Source organism: Erithacus rubecula, assembly GCF_903797595.1.
Source record: "Erithacus rubecula genome assembly, chromosome: 14".
Taxonomy (NCBI): domain Eukaryota; kingdom Metazoa; phylum Chordata; class Aves; order Passeriformes; family Muscicapidae; genus Erithacus; species Erithacus rubecula.
In genome coordinates, this window is record NC_136666.1 from 18,025,099 (window position 1) to 18,045,859 (window position 20,761).

General features: G+C 39.7%; 1 protein-coding gene across 1 annotated transcript in view; it reads left to right on the top strand.

Annotated features, from left to right (window-relative positions):
* The window catches only part of IQCH (IQ motif containing H), a 47,728-nt gene that overhangs the window by 3,954 nt on the left and 23,013 nt on the right, over positions 1–20,761 (top strand). The window contains exons 5-13 of the mRNA XM_079317749.1: positions 3,980–4,082; positions 4,694–4,822; positions 5,160–5,368; positions 6,562–6,945; positions 7,592–7,658; positions 12,302–12,385; positions 14,383–14,558; positions 17,555–17,827; positions 20,294–20,473. Coding sequence (XP_079173875.1) covers positions 3,980–4,082; positions 4,694–4,822; positions 5,160–5,368; positions 6,562–6,945; positions 7,592–7,658; positions 12,302–12,385; positions 14,383–14,558; positions 17,555–17,827; positions 20,294–20,473 — 1,605 coding nt within the window. The remainder of the gene's footprint in view (positions 1–3,979; positions 4,083–4,693; positions 4,823–5,159; positions 5,369–6,561; positions 6,946–7,591; positions 7,659–12,301; positions 12,386–14,382; positions 14,559–17,554; positions 17,828–20,293; positions 20,474–20,761) is intronic.

Sequence of the window (20,761 nt, forward strand, 5' to 3'; positions counted from 1 at the left end):
GGCGTGTTCAGCGAGGGCTGGGCGGGTGAAAGCGCGGCGAGGTTAAAAAGTCGCGGTTTGAGGGTGACACGAGGGGTCAAGCACAAACCTACCAGGACTTTTTATTGTCCTGCCATTCCTGGAGTTGGAAAAATTATTAGTCAGGATTTCATTGTTTCACAAAAAAATGATGTCTTTTCTTGATCGCTTGGTATTATGAAGTTGCTGATGCTGGATTTTATCATTGAAACTAAGAACAATTAAGTGTTGCCCTTTTGGACCTTTTTGGGTCTAATCATAATGTTTCATCCTCTGCTAAGTTCTGTGTTTTAAAATGTTTCTGTTTGAAACACACACAGGGCATCACTTTCTTTTGCAGCCTAGATCTGGATAAGAGATGAGAAATGATGAGTGGATAATTATTAAATATGTATACTTCCCATGGAGTATCCAGCCCAAGGAACAGTAATCTGAACTGCAGCAAAAATAATTCTGCAATGGAGGAAAGATTCACAGCTCTGCTTTCACGGGGCTGCTGTTCTGTTATAGAATTATACTGGCACTTTTGGGTCCTTGTTTTCTTACAAATGTATATTATACTGTAAACTTAGGAACCTTTTCATTTATTCATGAGGTAGAATTTAATATGGTGATGATTTCTAGCCTTTATGAGTTGCATCTTCTCCAGTGTGGTTCTAATGGTGATGGCAGTGATTCTGGGGCTTTTTTTAAGCTCACTTGTTTGAGCACAACCATTCTAATAATATCTTCAATTATTCATTCTTTATTCAGCATTTGCATGCTGCTAATCATTAATGCTTATCCTTGAAAATGTATTTATTTTCAAAATTATAAAGCAAAGCAGGGAAATTCTTTTCATTTCAAGCAACTGGAAGAAGTTGTAGGAGAAAACCAGGTCTGTTGGTGGCCTAAACATGATTGTGTTTTAAACCCAGGCATGTGGCTCTAATTACAGCCAGAGTTTGGCAGTGGTGGCAGGATGAGACTTAAACAAATTGATGTCACACTAATCAAAATAAATCAAAAGAAGCTCCTTGTGTTTGTATTACGGTGTGTAATCATAATAAGCAGCACAGTGATTGAATCAAATCCTCCTGTTACCAAAATAAAAAGGAAATAATTGGTGAGAGAGACTTGAGTTAACAGATGAGTGCAGTCAGCATCCTCTCAACCTGGAAATGGGAATGTGAAGGTCACCCCCATCTCTCCTGACAAACACAGAACGTTCTGTTGGTAAACAAATTAATCTTTCCAAAGGTCACCATTTGTTTGAAGTTTTTCTCCAGTTCTTGTCATCTGGAATTGGAGATGGAGTGTCATTTTGCAAGGCAGGGGTGCAGCCAGAGCTGTTTGTGTGCATCTCAGCATTCCCTGCCAAAACTCCCTGCCTGATTGGGATGCCATGGGCTGCTGCTCTGCAGCTGGCTCTGCTCAGGGAGGGAGGCTCATCCCTGAATTCCAAGCAGTGGATCCCACAAATCCTGCCTGGTGGGAGCTGGCCCTGTGCCCACCAGCAAAACATATTGTGGTTCAAGGCAGCAATGAGCTGCCTCTCTCCCTTCTGTGCTGCTCCTGGAGCTGCTTCACACAGCAGGTGTGGCATTCACCAAAGTTCTCCCTCTGTTCCCTCTCACACCTGTTAGGGAGGGATTCTGATGGGATTTCTGTTAGAGAGCAGGTCAGGAAAGGGGCAAAGCTTGATTTTGCCAAATATGTGGAAAACTGACTGCTCAGAGCCATCTCTGGTTACTTCAGGAGCTTAGAGAAGGTAAGAATAACACCAGATCTGTTGTTAAAAATGCAATTCCATATTTTTCCAATTAAACTTGCCTTCTCCAAGCCTTTCCTGACAGTCTCCTGAACATACTGAAAAATGACCTTAGTTCCATTGATTTTATTTTGCTGTGTTTCCTCTTTCCCTTTATAGAGGGAAGTGCTGTGTCCATCAAATCCTGACAGCAACTTCTTAACAAATATGACAGTTTGGAGAAGATAGATGGAATAATAAATTAATCTGTTCTATCCCTTTTCCCCCATCACTATCAAACCCTCAGATTTCCTGATATTTATCAAATCTCATCTCTCTATTCCTGGTTTGGCACACTCATCTTTTCTCTGTATTTAATACCACTCTCTGTTTTTTACTGGAGGAAAAAAATACAAAGATATTTACCAAAAAAAAAAAAAAAACAACAACAAAAAAAGAGATGCTCTAGTTAAATATTGCTAGGTAAAAAAAAAAAACAAATAGAGAACTAATCAGGAAAATCCCTGTGGTCTTCCAACAAGTGCCCTATTTAAAATGAAGCAAAAAGAAAAATAAAGTGGGAGAGGTTTATCCACAGGAGAAAAACACTTTAGAAAGGGTAATAGAATTGTTTTTCTTGTGTCCCAGGTTAATTACACTCAGAAGCACTTGAAATGAAAAAAATAGTTTTTTAGCACACTCCAAGCATATTTTAAGGCAAGTCAGCCTTGCTCTGCCCTGCAATTTAAAAACTCCCTTCCAGCCCTGCAAAACTGAATTTTAAAAGTTCTCATGATGAAGCAGTGCTGTTAAAAGTAAACCTTTCTCTTGCAGTGCTTAATATTATTTTTTTTTGAGGTTTTATCATAATTGTGTTGGTTCAATTTTAGTGACAGTAACTCCCAGAATGGGCAGTTTAACTTTGGTATCTCCCTGAATTCTGAATCCTGGGAGGGATTGGGTGGGATTTTTGTGAGGAGCTGGTTTGGATCTGCTCTGTCCCACTGCATGGTGGCACTGTAAATGAGATTAAATTACATTTCTATTGCATCAATCCTTGTTTTAACATCACACCTGCCATGCACTTGTAGAAATTAAAGAATACAGCAAAAAAAAAGAATTAAATATCTATCTTCAATTAAAAAACCACCAAGCCTCCAGGCTGCTTTTGAACTCACACACTCCACCTGAACTGCTTTTCCTTGGAGCTTATTACATCTCTATGAACACAATGAAAATAAATACATTTCATGTGCTGTTTATCATAACAAAACCTCATAATTGGGATTTAAATTAGGCTAAAACTGACCAGGAGTAAAATCAGTGCTACACCAACAACAATCTGGAAAAGGAATCACTGGTTAATTCAATTTCTTGCCTTTTATGTATTTGTGTTGTGGCCTCAGCAAACTGTTGAGGCTGAGGATGAGCAGGAAAATGTGGTTTATAATTTCCTTTTTTTCAGTATCAAGCCATTTAGATGGCATGAAGTTACCCTTTGGTCCATTATTATTGCTGTTTTCTTGGACAGGACTTGGGGATTCATCCCCCTCCATCCCTTCAAACAGAAAATGCTCCACAATGGCCACAATTAAAATAAAGGCTGAAAGGTTCTCTATTATGATAAAAAATACAGATTTTCTCTCCCTCATCTCTTGTGGGCAGTGTTGTTAGACAAATTGGGAGGAAAGGTTAGAATAGTTCATTTTGATCTGTCTCATTTCCCTCTTGAGAGTTCTTTCTCCCTTTCTAGAAAGTTGCTGGGTGCTGTTATTCAATAATTAGGACACAACAGTGCTCCAAGAGCCCAACCATGGCCTGGATTGTACTAAAAGCTTGATAATCACTCATTAAAAGCTAATATTTTAAACTATTTCCTTCTGGCTCCTTCCCTGTGTATGCATTTGATATTTTTTAACATTGTTCTGTCAAAGAAACACTGTATTTACACTAGTCTCCTAAAAACTGAGCAAACTTCCTGAGATTCCTTCATTAAATAGTACACAAGACATCAATTAAATTTAATTAACTTTATTTCAAATGGCTGAAGTAACAACAGCAGACAATACTGGGGCATGTTCCCAAGCAATAAAAGGAGTGGTGCACTGTTAAATGTTAAATGTTAAATGAAGCAGCCACAGCAGAAATGCTATTATTTATTGCAGCAGGAGCAGAGCAGTGTGTGTCAGTGCCACATTTCCCTGTGCTGAAGGAGGTTCTGTCTCTTCCCAGATGTGCAGGTGGAAATGTCCCACAGTCACCAAGCCCTGGCCTTTGCCTGCCTGTCCCTCCCTGGGCTCCCCCTCACCCCTGGCAGGAGGAGACATCCCAAAAGGTGAGTCCCACAGGGCCCCTGTTTGCAGCAGAAATTTGGGGGTTGGGTTCCCTGGCACCTCCAGGTTTCCCAGAATTGGGATTTCAGACTTTGCCCAGGTAGGGATGGGCTGTAGGCTGCCTGTGTCCTGCTGAGGCAGAGCTGGAGCTGCCAGGGTTCAGCTGCTCTGTCTGGGCAGGTTCTTGTATAAATACCAGTCAGACTAGCATGGTTAGCAGCTGGTTATTAACTGTTCAGTCTTAACTACGCTGGGACTGTTTCAGCAATCAGTCTGTAGTTATAATTCTATGATTATATTGTGCTTTACTCATCTATTCTGCATGTTAAGTTGCATTGTGCAAGCATTAGAATTATAGCTACACCAACATATTTCAGAATTAGCACTGCTGCAATATCTGACATGTATTTATCAATTTTTATAGACACAGCTCACCTCCCTTCAAGCTGAAATATTGACTATTAAAAGATAGGAATATTTCCATTAAAGAAAACTGCTGCTTTTGTAGTGTTGATGTAGAACTTGGGCCTGCCTTTGCTTAATTCTTTATTTGTTGCCAAGAATTCCTTTTCATTCCTAGCTGGAGTTGTTCAGGAGTGTCATCTTCCTGCAGGTGGCCTGAGCCTCAGTGGCCAAAGGCTCATCCTTCCAGCAGCAAGGAGAACCCTGCCAGCCCCTCCTGGTGTGTCCAGAGCTGCACCTTGCCCTGAATTCCCCAGGCAGCACAAGGAACCAGCAGTGGGTGAGCACAAAGCATTGGTAACAACCTTCACTGCTTCACTCTCAGCTTTTATCTGCCAAGGAAAGAGCTCTGTGGTGAGCACTCACCAAATTGTGCAGGGCACAAAGCACAGGGAAATCCTGTGGCTTGCAGCAGGAATCAGATTTCTTCATCCCTGGGAGGGTTTGGTTCATTTCTGGGATCGTCCTGCCTGCACATTTCAAATTTTTAGCACCCTAATCTGAGGCTCTGCCCAGTGTTAAGCCTGTAAATCCTGCTCATCACCAACTGCCATGGGATTAAATAAATAACTGATAATAAAGAAATGAACCCTGCAATCCATGTTTTATTTGTACAGGAGAGATCAGGCTGGTCCCTGAGAACACAGGCACCATCACCTTCCCAAAGGCAAAGGAAGCAATTTCTGGCACACACTCCTCTGCTAAAGGGAACATTGCACCCCTCCCATCCAGCAATTCCATGGTTTCAACAAGGAAACCAGAGCCAGAGTGGAGATCTCCAGCTCAGCAGTTGGAATCTGAGGGGCACATTCCCTCTCAGACACAGGTATTTGATGGAGTGATTCTCTCTGTGGGGATAATGAGGTTTTTATTTGTGTTTTTAATACTGTCTTCACCAGAGCTGCTTTAGGAAGTGACTGTAAATCACAGGAGGGTTTGAACTATGTCTAGTAAATAATAAATATTGAAATAAAATAACAAATGCTTTGTGTATTCCCAATTTCTGCTCTTTCAAGTCTTCTACCTTAATTTTGTCTGGGTTTTTATATTTTTTTTCCCCAGAATCTTAGAAAATTAGTTTAGAAAGGATGTTAGGAGGTTATCCAGACCTCCAGGCAGAATTACCTGTACCTGTAATATTGCAGACAGCTGGTTTTCTAACCTGTTCTGAAAACTTTGGGTGATAGCAACTCCACAGCCTCCCTGGGCCATCTGTTCCAGTGCTTAACTAACTATTTTCACTGTTATAAAAGAGTTTTTGAATGTTTCATCTCCATTTCCCTCACTGCAGTTAAGCAAATGTGGTGTTTCCCTTTATATTTACAGAAAACTCTGGGGGGCTTTGACCTTGACTGCTCAGTGCCTGCTCTTTGTTCTTGATCCCAAGGAAAAGGAACAGTTCTTTCTTTAATAAATAATTATTGTGTTCTGTGACAAACTCTGCAGTTTTGCTTCACCTTTCCAGACTTTTTGACTTCTGTGCCATGAGGAGATGTGAAAATGAAAGAGAAAGTGAACTTGAGAAAAGGAGATCATGGAATGGTTTGGTTTCCACTGTCCCAGGGTGCTCCAAGCCCTGTCCTCTGAAAATCAGAGCTAAGGAGCTGCTGGCTGAAGTTGCCAGGAATTAGGGAGGGCTGGAATGTTTCTATTCCAGGCTTTATCCCATTTGCATTTTTATGGTAGGATGTTTCCCATTCTCCTGGGAAAGGTGGAGGCAGTCTCAGTGCAGGAATGCCACTGCAGTTACTTTCTGCTCTTAGTCCAGTGAATCAGTGCAAAGTTTAATTTTGTATTTGGTAAATCAGACATTCCTTGGTGCAACTGATATGATTTTTTAAAAATAGATTTGCATGACCTTGAAGGTTTTTGTGTGGCAGTGGTTTGATGGTAGAGCTGGGCAGAACCAGGATCAGTGAAATTCAGATGCACAAATCCCCACAGTTAAGTCATAAATAACAAAAAGTGCATTTTGACCCTTCATTTACAACACCATCTGTGGCTTTTCTCTTCCTGCAGCCTCCACAAACAGCTCAGCCCTTCCAGGATCCCTGCTTGGACTGGGACACTGCTGTTCACCAGAAAGCTCCAGGTTTCCTGGCACTCCAACACCACCATCATTCCTCTTGTGGGGAGATTTTGGAACCCACCCCAAAGCTCCTCAAAGACCAAAAATCAGCACCAATCACCTCAGAGCTGGATTTTCAAGAGAAGCCCACCAAAAGTGCTGCTGTGTCAGTGATGAAGAAGCAGGCAGCTGTGGCACAGCCCCTCCACCAGGCTGGGCAGAGCAGCAGGGGCAGTGCAGGGGCTGCAGCAGCTGGGATCTGGGATTCCTGCCTGAGCAGCACCCTGGGGCAGCCTCAGCACAGACACCTGCACAATTTCTACAGCAGGGCCAAGGTGTGTGCTGCTGGCAGCTGCTGCTGCTGCTCTAAACATCTCTGCTCCAGTGCCTGCAAGAAGCTGTTGCCATTTTCCTCCCCCCTCTTTTTTTTTTTTTCCCAGGATCATATTTCATCCTTCATCAGCAATTCAGCCTTTGTGGCTGCAAAATCTGTCGCAGTGTTCCTGGTGAAAATGTCCCTTCTCTTTGGCTTCAGTGGTTCTGGCAGAAAATCAATGTTTTAACTGCATTACCTTAGTTCTTTATATATATACCTTGTGGCACTTAATTTGCTGGGAAAAAAAAAAAATTAAAAAAAAAAATCCCTCTCTTGTCTACATTCCTGTCACCACTTTGTCAGAAAGTATTTAAGTTTGCAGACAGCCTCTTAATTAGTGCTCACAATTTCATTTATGTTTGCTTTCTTTTTTTTTTTTCATTCATATTCTGTTAATTAAGTGAGCAGCCTCTAATCTTCCCCTGCCAGTAGCTTCATGTAGCCACCTAATTAAATTAATTGGGGAAGATGTTTTAAGTATGTAATTAAATCAATTAATATAATTTATGCCTGGCTTAACTGTACAGTGGAAAAACAGCTGAAGTTTGACTAGATGAATCCACTACAGCTTCCTGTCACTGATCAATGCTCTTCTTGATTTTTAGCATCTGGCAGCCAACTGGAATCGCATCAGGACCTCCAGGAGGACTATTATCCATATCCCATCATTAGGTATAACACTTTTTGCCTACAAATCTATCAGCAACCTCTATTACCCACCACATTATGACTCCTTGATTGAGTTCAAGGAAGGCCCCTTGTTTTATTCAAATTGGTCTCGGCAGGAAAATGTTCTCAACATGATGAGAGTAATAACACAGGGCCCTCGCTCCAAACGCTGTTTAATTTGGGGATTAAGCAAATAAAGTCATTATGTGGGGGCCTCTATTCAGTGGAGAGGTGATTTGCTGTAATTTGCTTTCATCTGTATGAAATGAACTAAAAAGTTGTGCATTTATTTTTTTTTTTTTTTTTTTTTTTTTTTTTTTTTTTTCCCTCCTCTGAAATAACAGATAATATTTGCCAGGCTCCTTTCAACGAGAAGCAAAGCCAAGGCCCAACGTGCACCTTGGTGCTGGTGCAGCAATCAGGCAGGATATTGCTTGTACACTGATTTTAATCAAATGTGCAGTCAAAATGATAAGCTGCATTCCCTGAAATTATTTAGTTCTAATTACGAGCAGATGGGATGCTTTATTTGCACCTAGGGCGCCTGAGCAAAAGGAAATGCTGTGTGAACAAGAATAATTAAGAAGTTGAATAGTGGTGGGTTGTTTTGGTGGGGTTTTTTTTTTTTTTGTGTGTGTGCTTAAATAATCTGCAGTTTCATGTTAATTAGCACTAATGTAATTATTTAATTACATTTATGAATTGGGGGGAGCTGAAAAGCTGGTTTGTGCCATGGAAATGGGCAAAAGTGGAGGTGATGGGAAAGGAAGAGGATGATTTCTTGGGAATTTCTAGGGATGCACTGATAATCTCCTAAAACATGAAATCCTTATCAAAACACTGGTAACTGGATTTATAATTTGTGTTTACACAGCAAATTAATTGACCTGAGAGCTTCAGGATTTTGTAAAGTGAATTGGTTAAGACCTGAATTAATGAAGATAATAAACTCTGAGTTTTGCAGCCCAAATAACCCTTTATTCCCTGATCCTGCTGAACATAAAAATACATTTCATCAACAATTCCTCAAGTCTTGTGACCATCCCAGGTTAAATCACAACTAAATCCTATTTTAAAGCAGGATTATTTAAAAAGAATTTAGCTATTCCAGTATCCTAAACTGGATCAAAACATGGAGGAGGGTATTTAACCAGAAAAAAAAAAAAAAGCAATTATTAATTAAGTGTGTGAATTCAAAAGTCAGCAGAATTGTTGCACACCAGATGTTTTCAAAGTTGTGTTCAAATAATCCCCAGTATCATCAAAACAGGCTGACATCAAAAATTAATCATTCTGTCCCTGTTCTTCTGCTGGATTTGGGGATTTATAAAAGTTTTTTTAAATCATTTCAAACTCTTAAGTAAATGGTAAAACTCCAGGGAAATTCCACTTTTTTCAGCACTTCACTGGGAGCCCAGGCCCTGATTCTGTAGCAGGATTTTCACAGCCCTGTGCTGTAAATACAGAAATTTGGGGATGGAGGATTTGAGTGGAATCTCCCCCTTAAGGAGGAAGAAAAAAGTAAGAAAGATAATTTGAGTGCAGGTGGTTATTTTTAATTAAAAAACCTATTTAAGTAGGTTAAGATATTTAAAAAATATAAATTATTCCCTTTAAAAGAGATTTTAAAGTGCTGTTTGGAAAAGTTATTCCTGCTTGTTTTTATTAAATGCAGATAAATCTGGGTATTTCCAGAGTTCCATAGGGATTAAATCATGATTAAAGTCTTATTAAAATATAATGGAAATATTTGGGGTTTTTTTTCCCTTCTTTTGAATTGTTAAGATTTAAACTGATTTTGAGAAACAGCAACAAAAAATTATTTACATTGAGCAATTTTGGTGTGATCTCATTTTAAGAACAGCTGATATTTAAAATTTTCAAAGGTGAAAACATAAAATCCCTACACTAAAAACCTTTAAAATCTAACAATAAAAATTTTCTATGTTTAATTATTCTGCTCCTGCACATTTGATATTTTAAAATTATGATTTAATAGTAGACTTGGAGGAAGCTGGAAAATTTAAACAACAAAATTTGGCTCAGTCAAAAAGGACTAAATATGCAAATATTTACTGATTTCAGATTTTTATTTTTTACTGCCTTTTGCAACCATAAAAAAAAAATTAAAGCTACAAAACCTGGGACAGAGCAGATAAACAAGAAGACATCAAAGTTGGATGATACTCAGTGATTTCTTTGTTCAATTTTGTAAATCTGAAAGAAAACCTGAAATTCTCTGCTCAGTGTTCTTGATTTCAGCATTTGGGACAAACCAGAGTCTGATTTTTCTTCCCTTGCAGGTGAAATTGCAAGAAATGCTGATAGAGGCAGGAGGGTGAATTTCTCATTTCACAAGTTCCACATTCATGGCAAATTTCTGGAAATAATCCAAGAAAAGGGATCATGAAGGGTTTAAATTGTACTGGGAGGAGCAAATGCTTCCATTTATTTCCAAACCCAAAACCTGGAATTTCTAGGATAGCCAAAAATCCAAAGTACATTCCAGGGTTGTTATCAGGCAGAGTGAGAAAAAATTAATTTGAACCTTTCAATCAGATTTATTCCCACAAATACGTGCCAAATAGAGAAGAAAAATCAGTTTTATTTATGGAATAAATATTGATTTCTTATTGAGTTGTGGCAGGTCCTGGGGAGCACAAGGTGAGTGATCCCAGCTCATTTTCCTCCTTCTCCTTCCTGTCCTGTCCCACTCTCTGCTGTTCCTTTTCTCCAAGGAACATTTGAGGGTTCTTTGTTGGGGGAGAAGCCACTTGGAGATGAGCAGAATTTATTAAGGAAATGTCAATTAAAGGGTGTGAGATCATGGCTGAGGTTGAAAAGGGGATGAATTAATTCCTCTTATTTTAGTGCCTCTCTCTGCACTTTGGAGTCATTAATGCAAAACCCAATCCCATTCCCAAGTTTTCCTTTGTCCACATCCCAAATTCCAAATTCCAAATTTCTGGAGGTAAGAACCTGAACTGATGGCACTGCACCAAGCAGGCTGTGATCACAATATATTGAATTTCCTTGGCTTGGGTTTTGTTTAAACTGGAAGAAAATGAATATTAACCCTTTAATCAGCTTTATCAGGTGGAGTGTGGAATGTTCAAGGTGGATCAGGAGAAATGTGGTTCAGTGGGAGGGGAAGGATTCACCAGCACTGAATATTCCTCATTAAATCTAATGGGGTCATGCCAGTGGAAGTTAATATATCATCATTTAATTTATTTTATTAACCTCCCTGTGAAAGGTACAGTGCTGCAACGCTGACACGGATCCACAGAGCAAAATGCAAATTTTGACTTCTTTAATTGCCACTTTGTAATTCTTTTTAAACAATTCCTGCTTTTCCAAGTGATACTTGCATGTTGGTTTTTGGCCCAGCTCTTTAATATTTTCATATTCATATTTTCAGGAGGACAGTTCAGGGTAAAGGAATCAGCTGCATTCTGAGGCTGACACTGAAATGGTTTGAAAATACAAGGCAGCATTTTTAGTGCCTTAAAAAAGTTTAAATACTCGGAGCAAGTTTTTTTCTAATTACTGCTGCTTAATACTAAAAGAGTAAAAAATAAAAAAAATTAATATATTTTACTTAGATGAGTTCTCCAAGTGCCTGGTATCACTGTGCAGACTGTAATATGTAAATTTGGTAAGAAATTGCCAAAAATTAAACTGCTAATTGTAATTTCTCTGTATTTTTCATGTTCTGAGTGCAATTGCCACAGCACCTTACAATGCTGATCACTTGTAATAATTGTCTTTGTAATTAGCCTGAAATACCCACTTTGCTCTTTTCTACATGAAAGCACTGAAATATTGAGCAGATTTTAGCCAAATGAAGTTGGGTTTTTTTTTTAATTTCTGATGATTTTCCATGTGCAGCTCTATGGAAATGAAAGGATCTTGTTCAATCAAGTTTTTACAGCCAAACACCGAATATTGAGATTAATCCTGCTGGATCCACCAATTAATATCACAGACACCACAATTCCTTTCCAACGACACCAATTGGAAAATTACAGGCTTCAAAATTCTAGTTACAGTGCTGCTGTCATTTCCTGCAGTGGTTTTATATTTTTTTTTTTTATTATTTTTGAAGGTGAGCAGGGAACCAGCTGGAATTGTGACCTGCAAAGAGATAATCCAGGCTCAGACAGGCTGTCACTCACCTTTCCTCTGCAACAAAGTGAGCAGGTAGCACTGAGACATCTCCTTAATGAAGTGCCTCTGCTGCCTTTTATCTGTGTGAAGGACAAAATTACCAAGATTCTTGCTTAATGATGGTGTCATTTTTTTTTTTTTTTTCTCTCTCTCCAGTGTTTAAAAAAAAAAAATAAAATAAAATAAATCCAGCAACATGAAAGACTCCCGACAGAATGGTCTGCATGGTTAAATTAGAGAACTCTGTAGGGCTGTAACATTCAGGTCTGTATTTAAAATGACAGAAAAAACATGGAGTTACATCAGTAATAAAATTAAATTCAGAAAAATGCTGCTATGAGTGCTGTGAGATTCAAAACAGGAGGGGTTTTTTTCAGCTTTTTTGACTCCAGAAATCTGATATTTTTTTTTTTTTCCAAATCTGTACCAAGGATTTTCTTTTTTTTTTTTTTGAGGGGGCTTTCCTTGTTTTCCAGGATATTCCCAACACACCCGTGAGCACATCCCTGACTTTGCTCTCCAGCAGAACCTGCAGATGGGGAGGCTCTGTGACATCCTGGGTATGTGATCAGCTCCTGCTTCTTCATTATTCCCCCAGCTGGGCCTGACAGAAATCAACACAAACACTTTTTTTGGGGGTATTAATATTAAATATAGAGCACAGAGAAGCTGAGAAGGAATTGTGGCAATTCCTGGCCATGATATCCATAAAAATTCCTGCTGCTCCCTTGTACCTGTGTGCTCAGGTAGAGCAGCCTCATCCTGGGACCTGCTGAGTGTTCAAAAAGCTCATTGTGCTCACTCAGCCTCACACAAAGATGTGCTGCAAAACAGCAAGCCTTTATTTAAACCAATTTTTTTTTTTCTTTTAAATCAGCAAATGAAGCAAAAGGCATCTATTTAAAAATTGGTTTTTATTTTTTTCCTGACAGGTTTCTTTTAAGCAAAGCAGGGAAGGGTGTTATTTAGTAGTGACCAAGTTCATTGGATCCCTGGAATTATATATTTTATATGATTCATGTATATTTCAGGAGCATGATTATTTTATAAATGCCATTTAGTAAGTTTGGAACAAAAATATATTAGATCCAGAAATTTACAGTTGCCTAAAATAATAATGTAATTGCCTTTATATATTATCTAGGCACTAATATTGTGGTTTTTTCCACTATATTATTTTTTTCATTTTCCAGCATGGATTTTTTTGGCTTTTAAATGATAGAAACTTAAAGGGACAAAGTCACAAAATAAACAGACTTTTTTTTTTCCTCGTGTCTGAAGATGAAAATTGGTTCTGCTGTAAAACAGACCATGAAGAAAATACAAACTAATGAAATATTATCTAAATTATGAAGTAGATCAGGTGCTTTACCTGTGCCTGGCAGAGGAGCACTGAGATTTTCCATTTTGCTTTGTTTTTTTCTTTAGAAAAGCAGAGAATTTCCTTGCTGGTGGTGACCTCCTGTGAGTTAAGCTGTCCCTGGAGCCCCACTGTGTCCTAAGGAGATTTCATCTCTCTTTATAGGGCACAGCTACAGCAGCAAAATGTGCTGCAGCTTTTATTCCCCAAATCCACTTCACTTGGCAGTTTTTCACTTTTTTGACTGGTGAATGATGCTGAGCTCTTCTATTAGTTATTTTTAAAAGTTATCTGGTAAATAATTATATAAAAACTCTGCTTGTGGGCTCTGTGCTACTTAAATGCCTCAGGTGAGTTCTGGCCTCACATTTTTAATATGAATTATTTCCCTGCAGCTCTGGCAAAACAAAATCAAGCAATGGGATCTTTTATTAATTCCCAACATTTGGCTCAGGGTTTCCTTACCCAGCCCTTGCTTTGCTGCAATCATCCCTGGCACAATAAAACAATGAAAACCTCCCACTGATTTGGAGCAAAATCTTGGAGTGCTCTTTGCCTATTGATGCTTCAAGGCCCATTAATTCATTAGCTCATCTATTAATATTTGAGCAGAACAAAGTGGTTACAATTTTCCAAAAGTGCCTGTACTGGAGATTTTTCTTCTGTGTGGACACAGCCCTGGAGGCCAAGCTGTTTTCCATGAGGAAAAGCAGATTTGCTGCCCTGCCCAGCAATGGTTATTAATGATACCCCACCGTGAGCTTTTGTGGGCAGGAGCAGCCCATGGAAAATCCAGGCAGCGTAGAAAATTGCAATTTCCTCAGCTTTCTCCACTGAATGCCTCAGTTTTATCATTTGCTGGCATTAATGGGATATATTTTTAAAGCAGTTCAAGTGCCATTGATGGTAATGGGAGTCAGGTTCACAAATCCCCCCCTGTGCCACTTCCCAAAATCCTGCCCCCAATATGTTCTGCAGCTCTTCCTTTGGCTTGCTGACTTGTCTTCATAGAAATGCTAAAAAAAACCCCAAAACAACAACAACAAAAAAAAAAGCACTAAGATTAGTGAATTAAACCTAATTTTTCCCGATTTGCAGTGAATTTTCTTTCTCTTTTTAGGGAAGCTGTTGGTGAGCAGAGGTTGGGGTTGCTGTTGGGGGTTTTGTACCTTTCTCCCTGTCCCCCTTTTGTTTCAGATGCCAACGTGGATGTCATCTACATCTGCCCCCTTGCTCTGAGTGAGGAGGTGCTGCAATATTACCATAAACTCCTGGGTCTGCAGGCAGCTGTTAGATCTGGGAACCCTGAGGACATGGCTGACCTGCAGGACAGGTTCAAAATTCTCACCCCTGAAGCTATAAACAGCTTCCCTGTGAGTTTGTCTTCTAATTACTACAGCTTGAGGGATGCAGTAAAATTAAATTGGAAATTTTATAACTTGCAACGCTCTGGTTCACATCAGTGAAATATTATTGCAAGTTTAAGGGCTTTACTGATTAGACTACTAGTTAGAGCATTGGAAATAAATATCCTGGTTTAGCTTTATAGACTTGCTTGAGATAGTCCTAGATTGGCTATTTGTAGGCTCTTGTCCCTCCTGACTCTGTGCTTGGGACTGGGAACTTGATAGATTTATATCTCTAAGCAAATCACAGCAATAAACCATTCTTATTACTCAAAACTTTATCTCTGGCTAGCCCAGCATTCAATCATTGCTGTGTTTGCAGTGGCTCTTACAACTAAATCCAGTGCAGAGCTCTTGAAAGAACAAAAACAAAATTAGGTAATAATAATACAGAAAGAGGAGTTTTAGATGAGAATAATACATAAATATCAGCTCCAATAACACAAAAATGATAGTTCCAGAACAATAATTGATAATAAAGAAATATTAGTTACAAACCTGTCAAGTCAGGTTTAAATTCATGTGGTAAAACATGTTCTAGTTAATGTACAGGGTGTACAGTGTTTCTGAGAATTCTGCAGTGCAGTGGAGACTTTTCACAGTGAATAACAGTAAATATTAAACCTACAGTGTCTTGGCTGAGATTTGATTTTTTATCAAACTTTGTGGCACATTTTGGGACTTTGCTTGAAGCCCTGTTTTGAAGCTGCTGGTTTTGCTGGTTTTGTCTTTTTAAATTCCACTTTGAAAAGCACAGCAGGTTTTTTCTCTGGATGCTGGGTGATTTTTCCTAATAGTAACTCCTATGAGTGTATTAATGCCAAAATCTCTCAGGAAATGGGTAACACCAGATTTTAGGTGAACCAGGTTAAGGTGACACATGGCTTTTTAGTGTTAACGTGCAAAACCTACCTTGTTTTCATTAAATATGTGTTCTTAACCATTAGTAATTCATATTTTTAATGAATATATCCTCTGTGTGGAGAGGAATCTGCTCACAGCTTCAGTGACAGTTTGGGCTGGGTAAAGGTTTGAGCTTTACAGGTCCTTTTACAGGGTCTTTCTCCTGGCTTATTGAATAAAAAAGCTTTTTATTGCACCTAATGGATCAAAATTTATTCCCAATCAATGGAAGTGTGGCTCCAAGGCCACTTCAGAGGGCTCCTTTTAGCAATTGCAGAAGCACAGATCAGCCCTGCACGTTTTCCCAGCTGTTCTGGTGGAAGTGGATGGAAGGAAAATGTGTGGGAAAGGCACAGCTGGCCCTGATCCTGCACCTGAGGTGGGTCCCAGCTGGAGACAGCTTTGCTCTCCTGGTGTTCCAGGGCAGAGCTGGGATTTTGGGAGCTCCAAACAAAAATCAACAGGTTTGAGAGGCAACAACTCTGGATAATCCCATATCCTGCTGGAATCTCTCAGTTCTGCTTTTCCTTCACACTTCCATGTATCCTGGCAGCTCAAAAAGCAGGAATGAAGCAGCTTTTACAGCCTGACCTCCTTAATTAACTGTAAAATCCATTCTTGAGGGACACAAAGCACATCTCCTCCCTCCAGCCCCTCCCAGCCCCAGGCTGGGAATTGATCCAGAGCTCTGGAATGGGCCCAGTGCTCAGGACCAGGGGATTCATGGATCAGAATTTGAATGGCTTGGCTTTAAAACTGCTGCAAAGGAGAGCTCCAGGTATCTTCTTTGCTGTTCTTCTCATCCTTAAACTTCTGTAATTCTCTTTTTTTCTGCTGGAGCTTTGCAGTGTGTCCCATTCCTGCTGTCCTTGCAGGGTGTCCAGCTCCTTTACAGAGAGATTTGGGCATTTTTTGGAGCTGTGTTTGGTGTGAGAGAACACCATGGGACTGACAGAAGGGGATTCCTTGTGTTCTTTTCCAGCATCATCTTCCCTATCCAAGCAAGGAAATCAGGATTTCTACTTCAGTGAACATCCAGGACTTGGAAGGAAAATATTCTGTGTTCTTCAGTGCTGGAAATCCCTGGCAAATCCAGGATTTACATTATCCTGAAAATACAGGGATGCTTTCCTGAGGCCTAAATGAGATGAAATCTCAATAGGAAGATGATTTTTTTTTTTCTTGTTGGGATTATGATTTGTTCATGACAATTGATTGCAGAAAATTTCTCCATCCCTGTCTCATCCTCAGCATATTTTTTTTGGAAAATAATTGGAATATATGCAGGCCATGCATGGGATATTTTGTTTAAAACATTTTTGAGGTTTCACCTGCCATGAGTGATATTCCTAATTTAAATTCAGAACTTACAGGATATGTCATGAGCTGCTTGTTTAGCAATAGATCTTTTTAGGGGAAAGAAATGAGAAATTCCTTCCAAAAAGTTGGAATCCTTGTATTTTAAGCAAAAATAAGTCCTACAAAACTGCTCCCCTCTCCTTCAGTGGTTCTTTATATCTCAGAGCTGCTCTGCAATGGAAATGTGCATTCCCAGTAATTTAATGTAAGCACCCAAAGCTTTGGTAAATCAAAGTGGTTTATTCTCAGAGAATCACTTCAAATACCAGTGAATTGTATGTGAAATACATTCCCTGCTATAGTGGGGGGAGGATTCCTCATTTTTTTATTGACTTTTAGGAGCTCTGGAGTTAAACCATGCCAGGAGTGTTGCTGAGATGAATCACTATTATCCAAAGGCCACCAGCCTCTCTGCCGAGTGACAGAAGGATAATTCCACATGGATCAAATAAATACAGATGTGTAGTAATTAGTTCTATTCCCAGTGAGGCCATTTCCAACCCACTAAAGATGTGCACGATTATGGAGCCTCACCCCAACAGCTTTTATCAATTTAAACTGCTAAGCTACAGGATAGGTCATAACCCAGCCTGCTATTAATAATGTATTTATTGTGGGCAACATTAGCAATTAGGAGGAGGGGGAAAAAAAAAAACCAAACAACACTTTTCATAAAGATAAATGTTCTTTTTTTTTTGCAGGAGCATCACATGTGCCTGGCCACTGTGCTGAGGCACAGCCCCAGGACCCTGCAGAGGCTGCAGGCTCTGCTGCAGGGCAGGGATGCCTACATGGTGGGGGGAGTTCCCCACCTGGATGATTTGGCTGTGGCTGATGAGCTCCAGGTGCCTTTTTTGGGCTCAGAGCCAGCAGTGGCTCAGCTCTACAGCACCAAGTCTGGCAGCAAGAGAATCTTTGCCAGTGCTGGGGTGCCAACCCCTCCTGGAGAGTGGGACATCCACAGCAGGGAGCAGGTGAGCTGCTGGTCAGGGGCTGATCAATGAACAAACAGCACTTTGATATTGAAAACCTTAAACCTGCAGAGCTTGGCTGACACTGGATTTTTATCAGGCTTTGGGGCACGTTTAGGGGCTTTGCTTGAAGCCCTGTTGCTGGTTTTGCTGGTTTTTTTCTTTTTTAAACTGAATTTTGACAGCCACAGGATGTCAGGGTTTTTTTCTGGATGATGGGTTATTTTTCCATTAGTAACTCCCATCTATTTTCCCAATAATAGCTCCCAAACCCTCCTGGTTTGATCAAGCCCTGGGTGAGGTTGGGTCCCTTTTTGGCTCATTTGTGCCCAGGGCAGGAAGGAGCACAGTTACTCTGGGGTTCCTCATGAGCCTGAGGATATAAAAGGGTTTGGTCCAATATTTGAGAGAGTTTGTGCTGCTGCCCCATAATTATCCATTTTAGCAGTGACTGAAGCACATTTTCCAAAAATCTTTGTTCTAAGGGGAAGAAATGTGCCCTTCACTCCTGTTCCAGCTGAGGTTCACTGAGAATCTTTGCAGTTTTACCAGCAGGAAAATCACAAAATCCTACTGAACTAAAATTGCAAGGCACAAAAGGTTTCTGTGTTTTCATTGTGCATGTTTATTTTGCAGCCAGTTCCTCAGTATTTTATTCTCTGAGCTGATGTTGCAATTTACAATGATCTAAGTATTTATTTTTAAAAAAAATAACCTTTTTATGATGGTGTTACTTCTCATCCAGGAAAATAATCATTGCTAAGGTTTTTTTTGTAGGTGCTTCTGCTTCTTCAAGAGGCTTTTCACATTGCTTTGGTTTTTATTAATCACCTTTAGCACTGAACAATTTAAGCTACACAAATCCATTGCAACTTCTTTAGTAGATGAAATAAATATATGATCAATGACCTGCAAAACAGCTGTTTGATTTATTTGATTCACGTAAATTATTTAACAATACTTCTGGTTCATCCCACAGGGTTATGGAATTTCTCCTTCTGTTGTTTGCTTGTATGAAATATTGACATTTTAGGTTAAATAATCAAAGTGAGGTGACACCATGGTAAAGCACAATTCAATTTTCACTTAAAGATAGCACATAATTCTTTGTGATTGGTACAGTCCTTACAGGATTATTGATCCTTTTCATTACTGTAGGGGGAGCCCTCAAGAAAAACACATTTATGTGGTTCTCAAAAGCCACAAATGGAACACATGTAATTGTATTTTAGGTCAATCTTTAAAAAAAAAAAAAAAAAGAAACAAAAATCCTCCAAATTACTCTGTAAAATGTAGAAGGCTCCAGCCAATGCAACAAGATCTGAGAATACTTTTAGCAGGTTCAAAGTCATTTGCAGTTTCTAAGAAGCTAATTGCATCCTGCACCAGCTGGGCAAAAGGCATTTGAAAGCCATTTAAATCTGTGTACATACACAAATAAATAATTAGCATTTTTATAAAGCCTGCCTGGTCCCTCCTCCCTGCATTTATAACCATGGAATGCACTCTCCAGTAGGAAAATTTCCCAGCTGTTTTGGCTGGTGTTACCCTGGCACAGTGCTGGAAATGGCATCGTCCATCCCACGTTTGTGGAGCAGTTCTGGTGATCCAAAACCTCAGACAAAAACAAAAAACAAAGAGCAAAACCACCTGGGCAGGCAAATTCCTCCCTGCAGAAAATAGGGATGGGGTCTTCAAAGGTTGATTTCAATCCACACCCTAAAAGCTGTAACAGCACCAACAGCTCTGAGGAAATTTAATCATTTTTAGAAAAAATAAAACCTCAGATAAAAGAACCCCAAAGCACCTGGGCAGGTAAATTCCTCTCTGCAGAAAACAGGGATGGAGACCATGGAGTTTTTAAAGGTTTCTTTCAATCCATAGCCAAACCTCTGAGAAAATGGACCCTATTTATGAAAAATAAAATCTCAGACAAAAGAACCCCAAAACCAGCTATGCAGGCAAATTCCTCTCTGCAGAAAACAGGGATGGAGTCTTCAAAGGTTGATTTCAATCCATACCCAAAAAACTGTAAAAGCACCAACAGCTCTGAGAAAATTTACTCGTATTTAGAAAAAATGAAACCTCAGACAAAAGAGCTCCAAAACCACCTGGGCAGGCAAATTCCTCTCTACAGAAAAAAAGGATGGAGTATTTAAAGGTTCCTTTCAATCTATACCCAAACCTCTGAGGAAATGGAACCATATTTAGAAAAAAAAATAAAACCTCAGACAAAAGAACCCCAAAACCAGCTATGCAGGCAGATTCCTCTCTGTGGAAAACAGGGATGGATTTAAAGGTTGCTTTCAACCCATACTGAGAAATCGAACCCATATTTAGAAAAAATAAATGTTTAGCCCAAGGATTTGGGGGCTGGAAGTCTGAGGAGCGTTTTGTGCTGTCCCAAAGATGTTGTGTCCCAAAGATGTCCCAAAGATGTCCCAGAGATGTTGTGTCCCTGCCCTGCAGCTGCTCCGTGCTCTCAGCCAGCTCGTCCTGGACAATCTGGAGGTGCAGCGCTGGCTCTTCAAGGTGGACGGGGAGAGGGGAGGAGATGGCACTGCCTTCTGTGACGTCATTTGTCACCTGGAATGTTATCCCTGCATCCAGAGGGAACGGCCCGACCTGGGCAGGGACAGCCAGGCTCGTGTGAGTAACAAAATTGTTGTCTTGGCTCTTAAATGTCCTCCCCGAGGTCCCTCCTGGCTGTAAATCTCTTCCCCCATTCCTTCCTAAATCCCTTCATTTGGAGGTAAATGTTGATATCACAGCTCACAAAGCAATTCAAAGTAATTCAAATGAAACAAGGAAATATTCCAAAATACAAAGGAATGCCTGGCAGCCAGCTGTGGAATGAGTTGTGTAATAATAGGTGAGTTTTATACATTTTTGGTATCAATTTTATACTTTTTTTTTTGCTAAAGTGAGTACATAGGA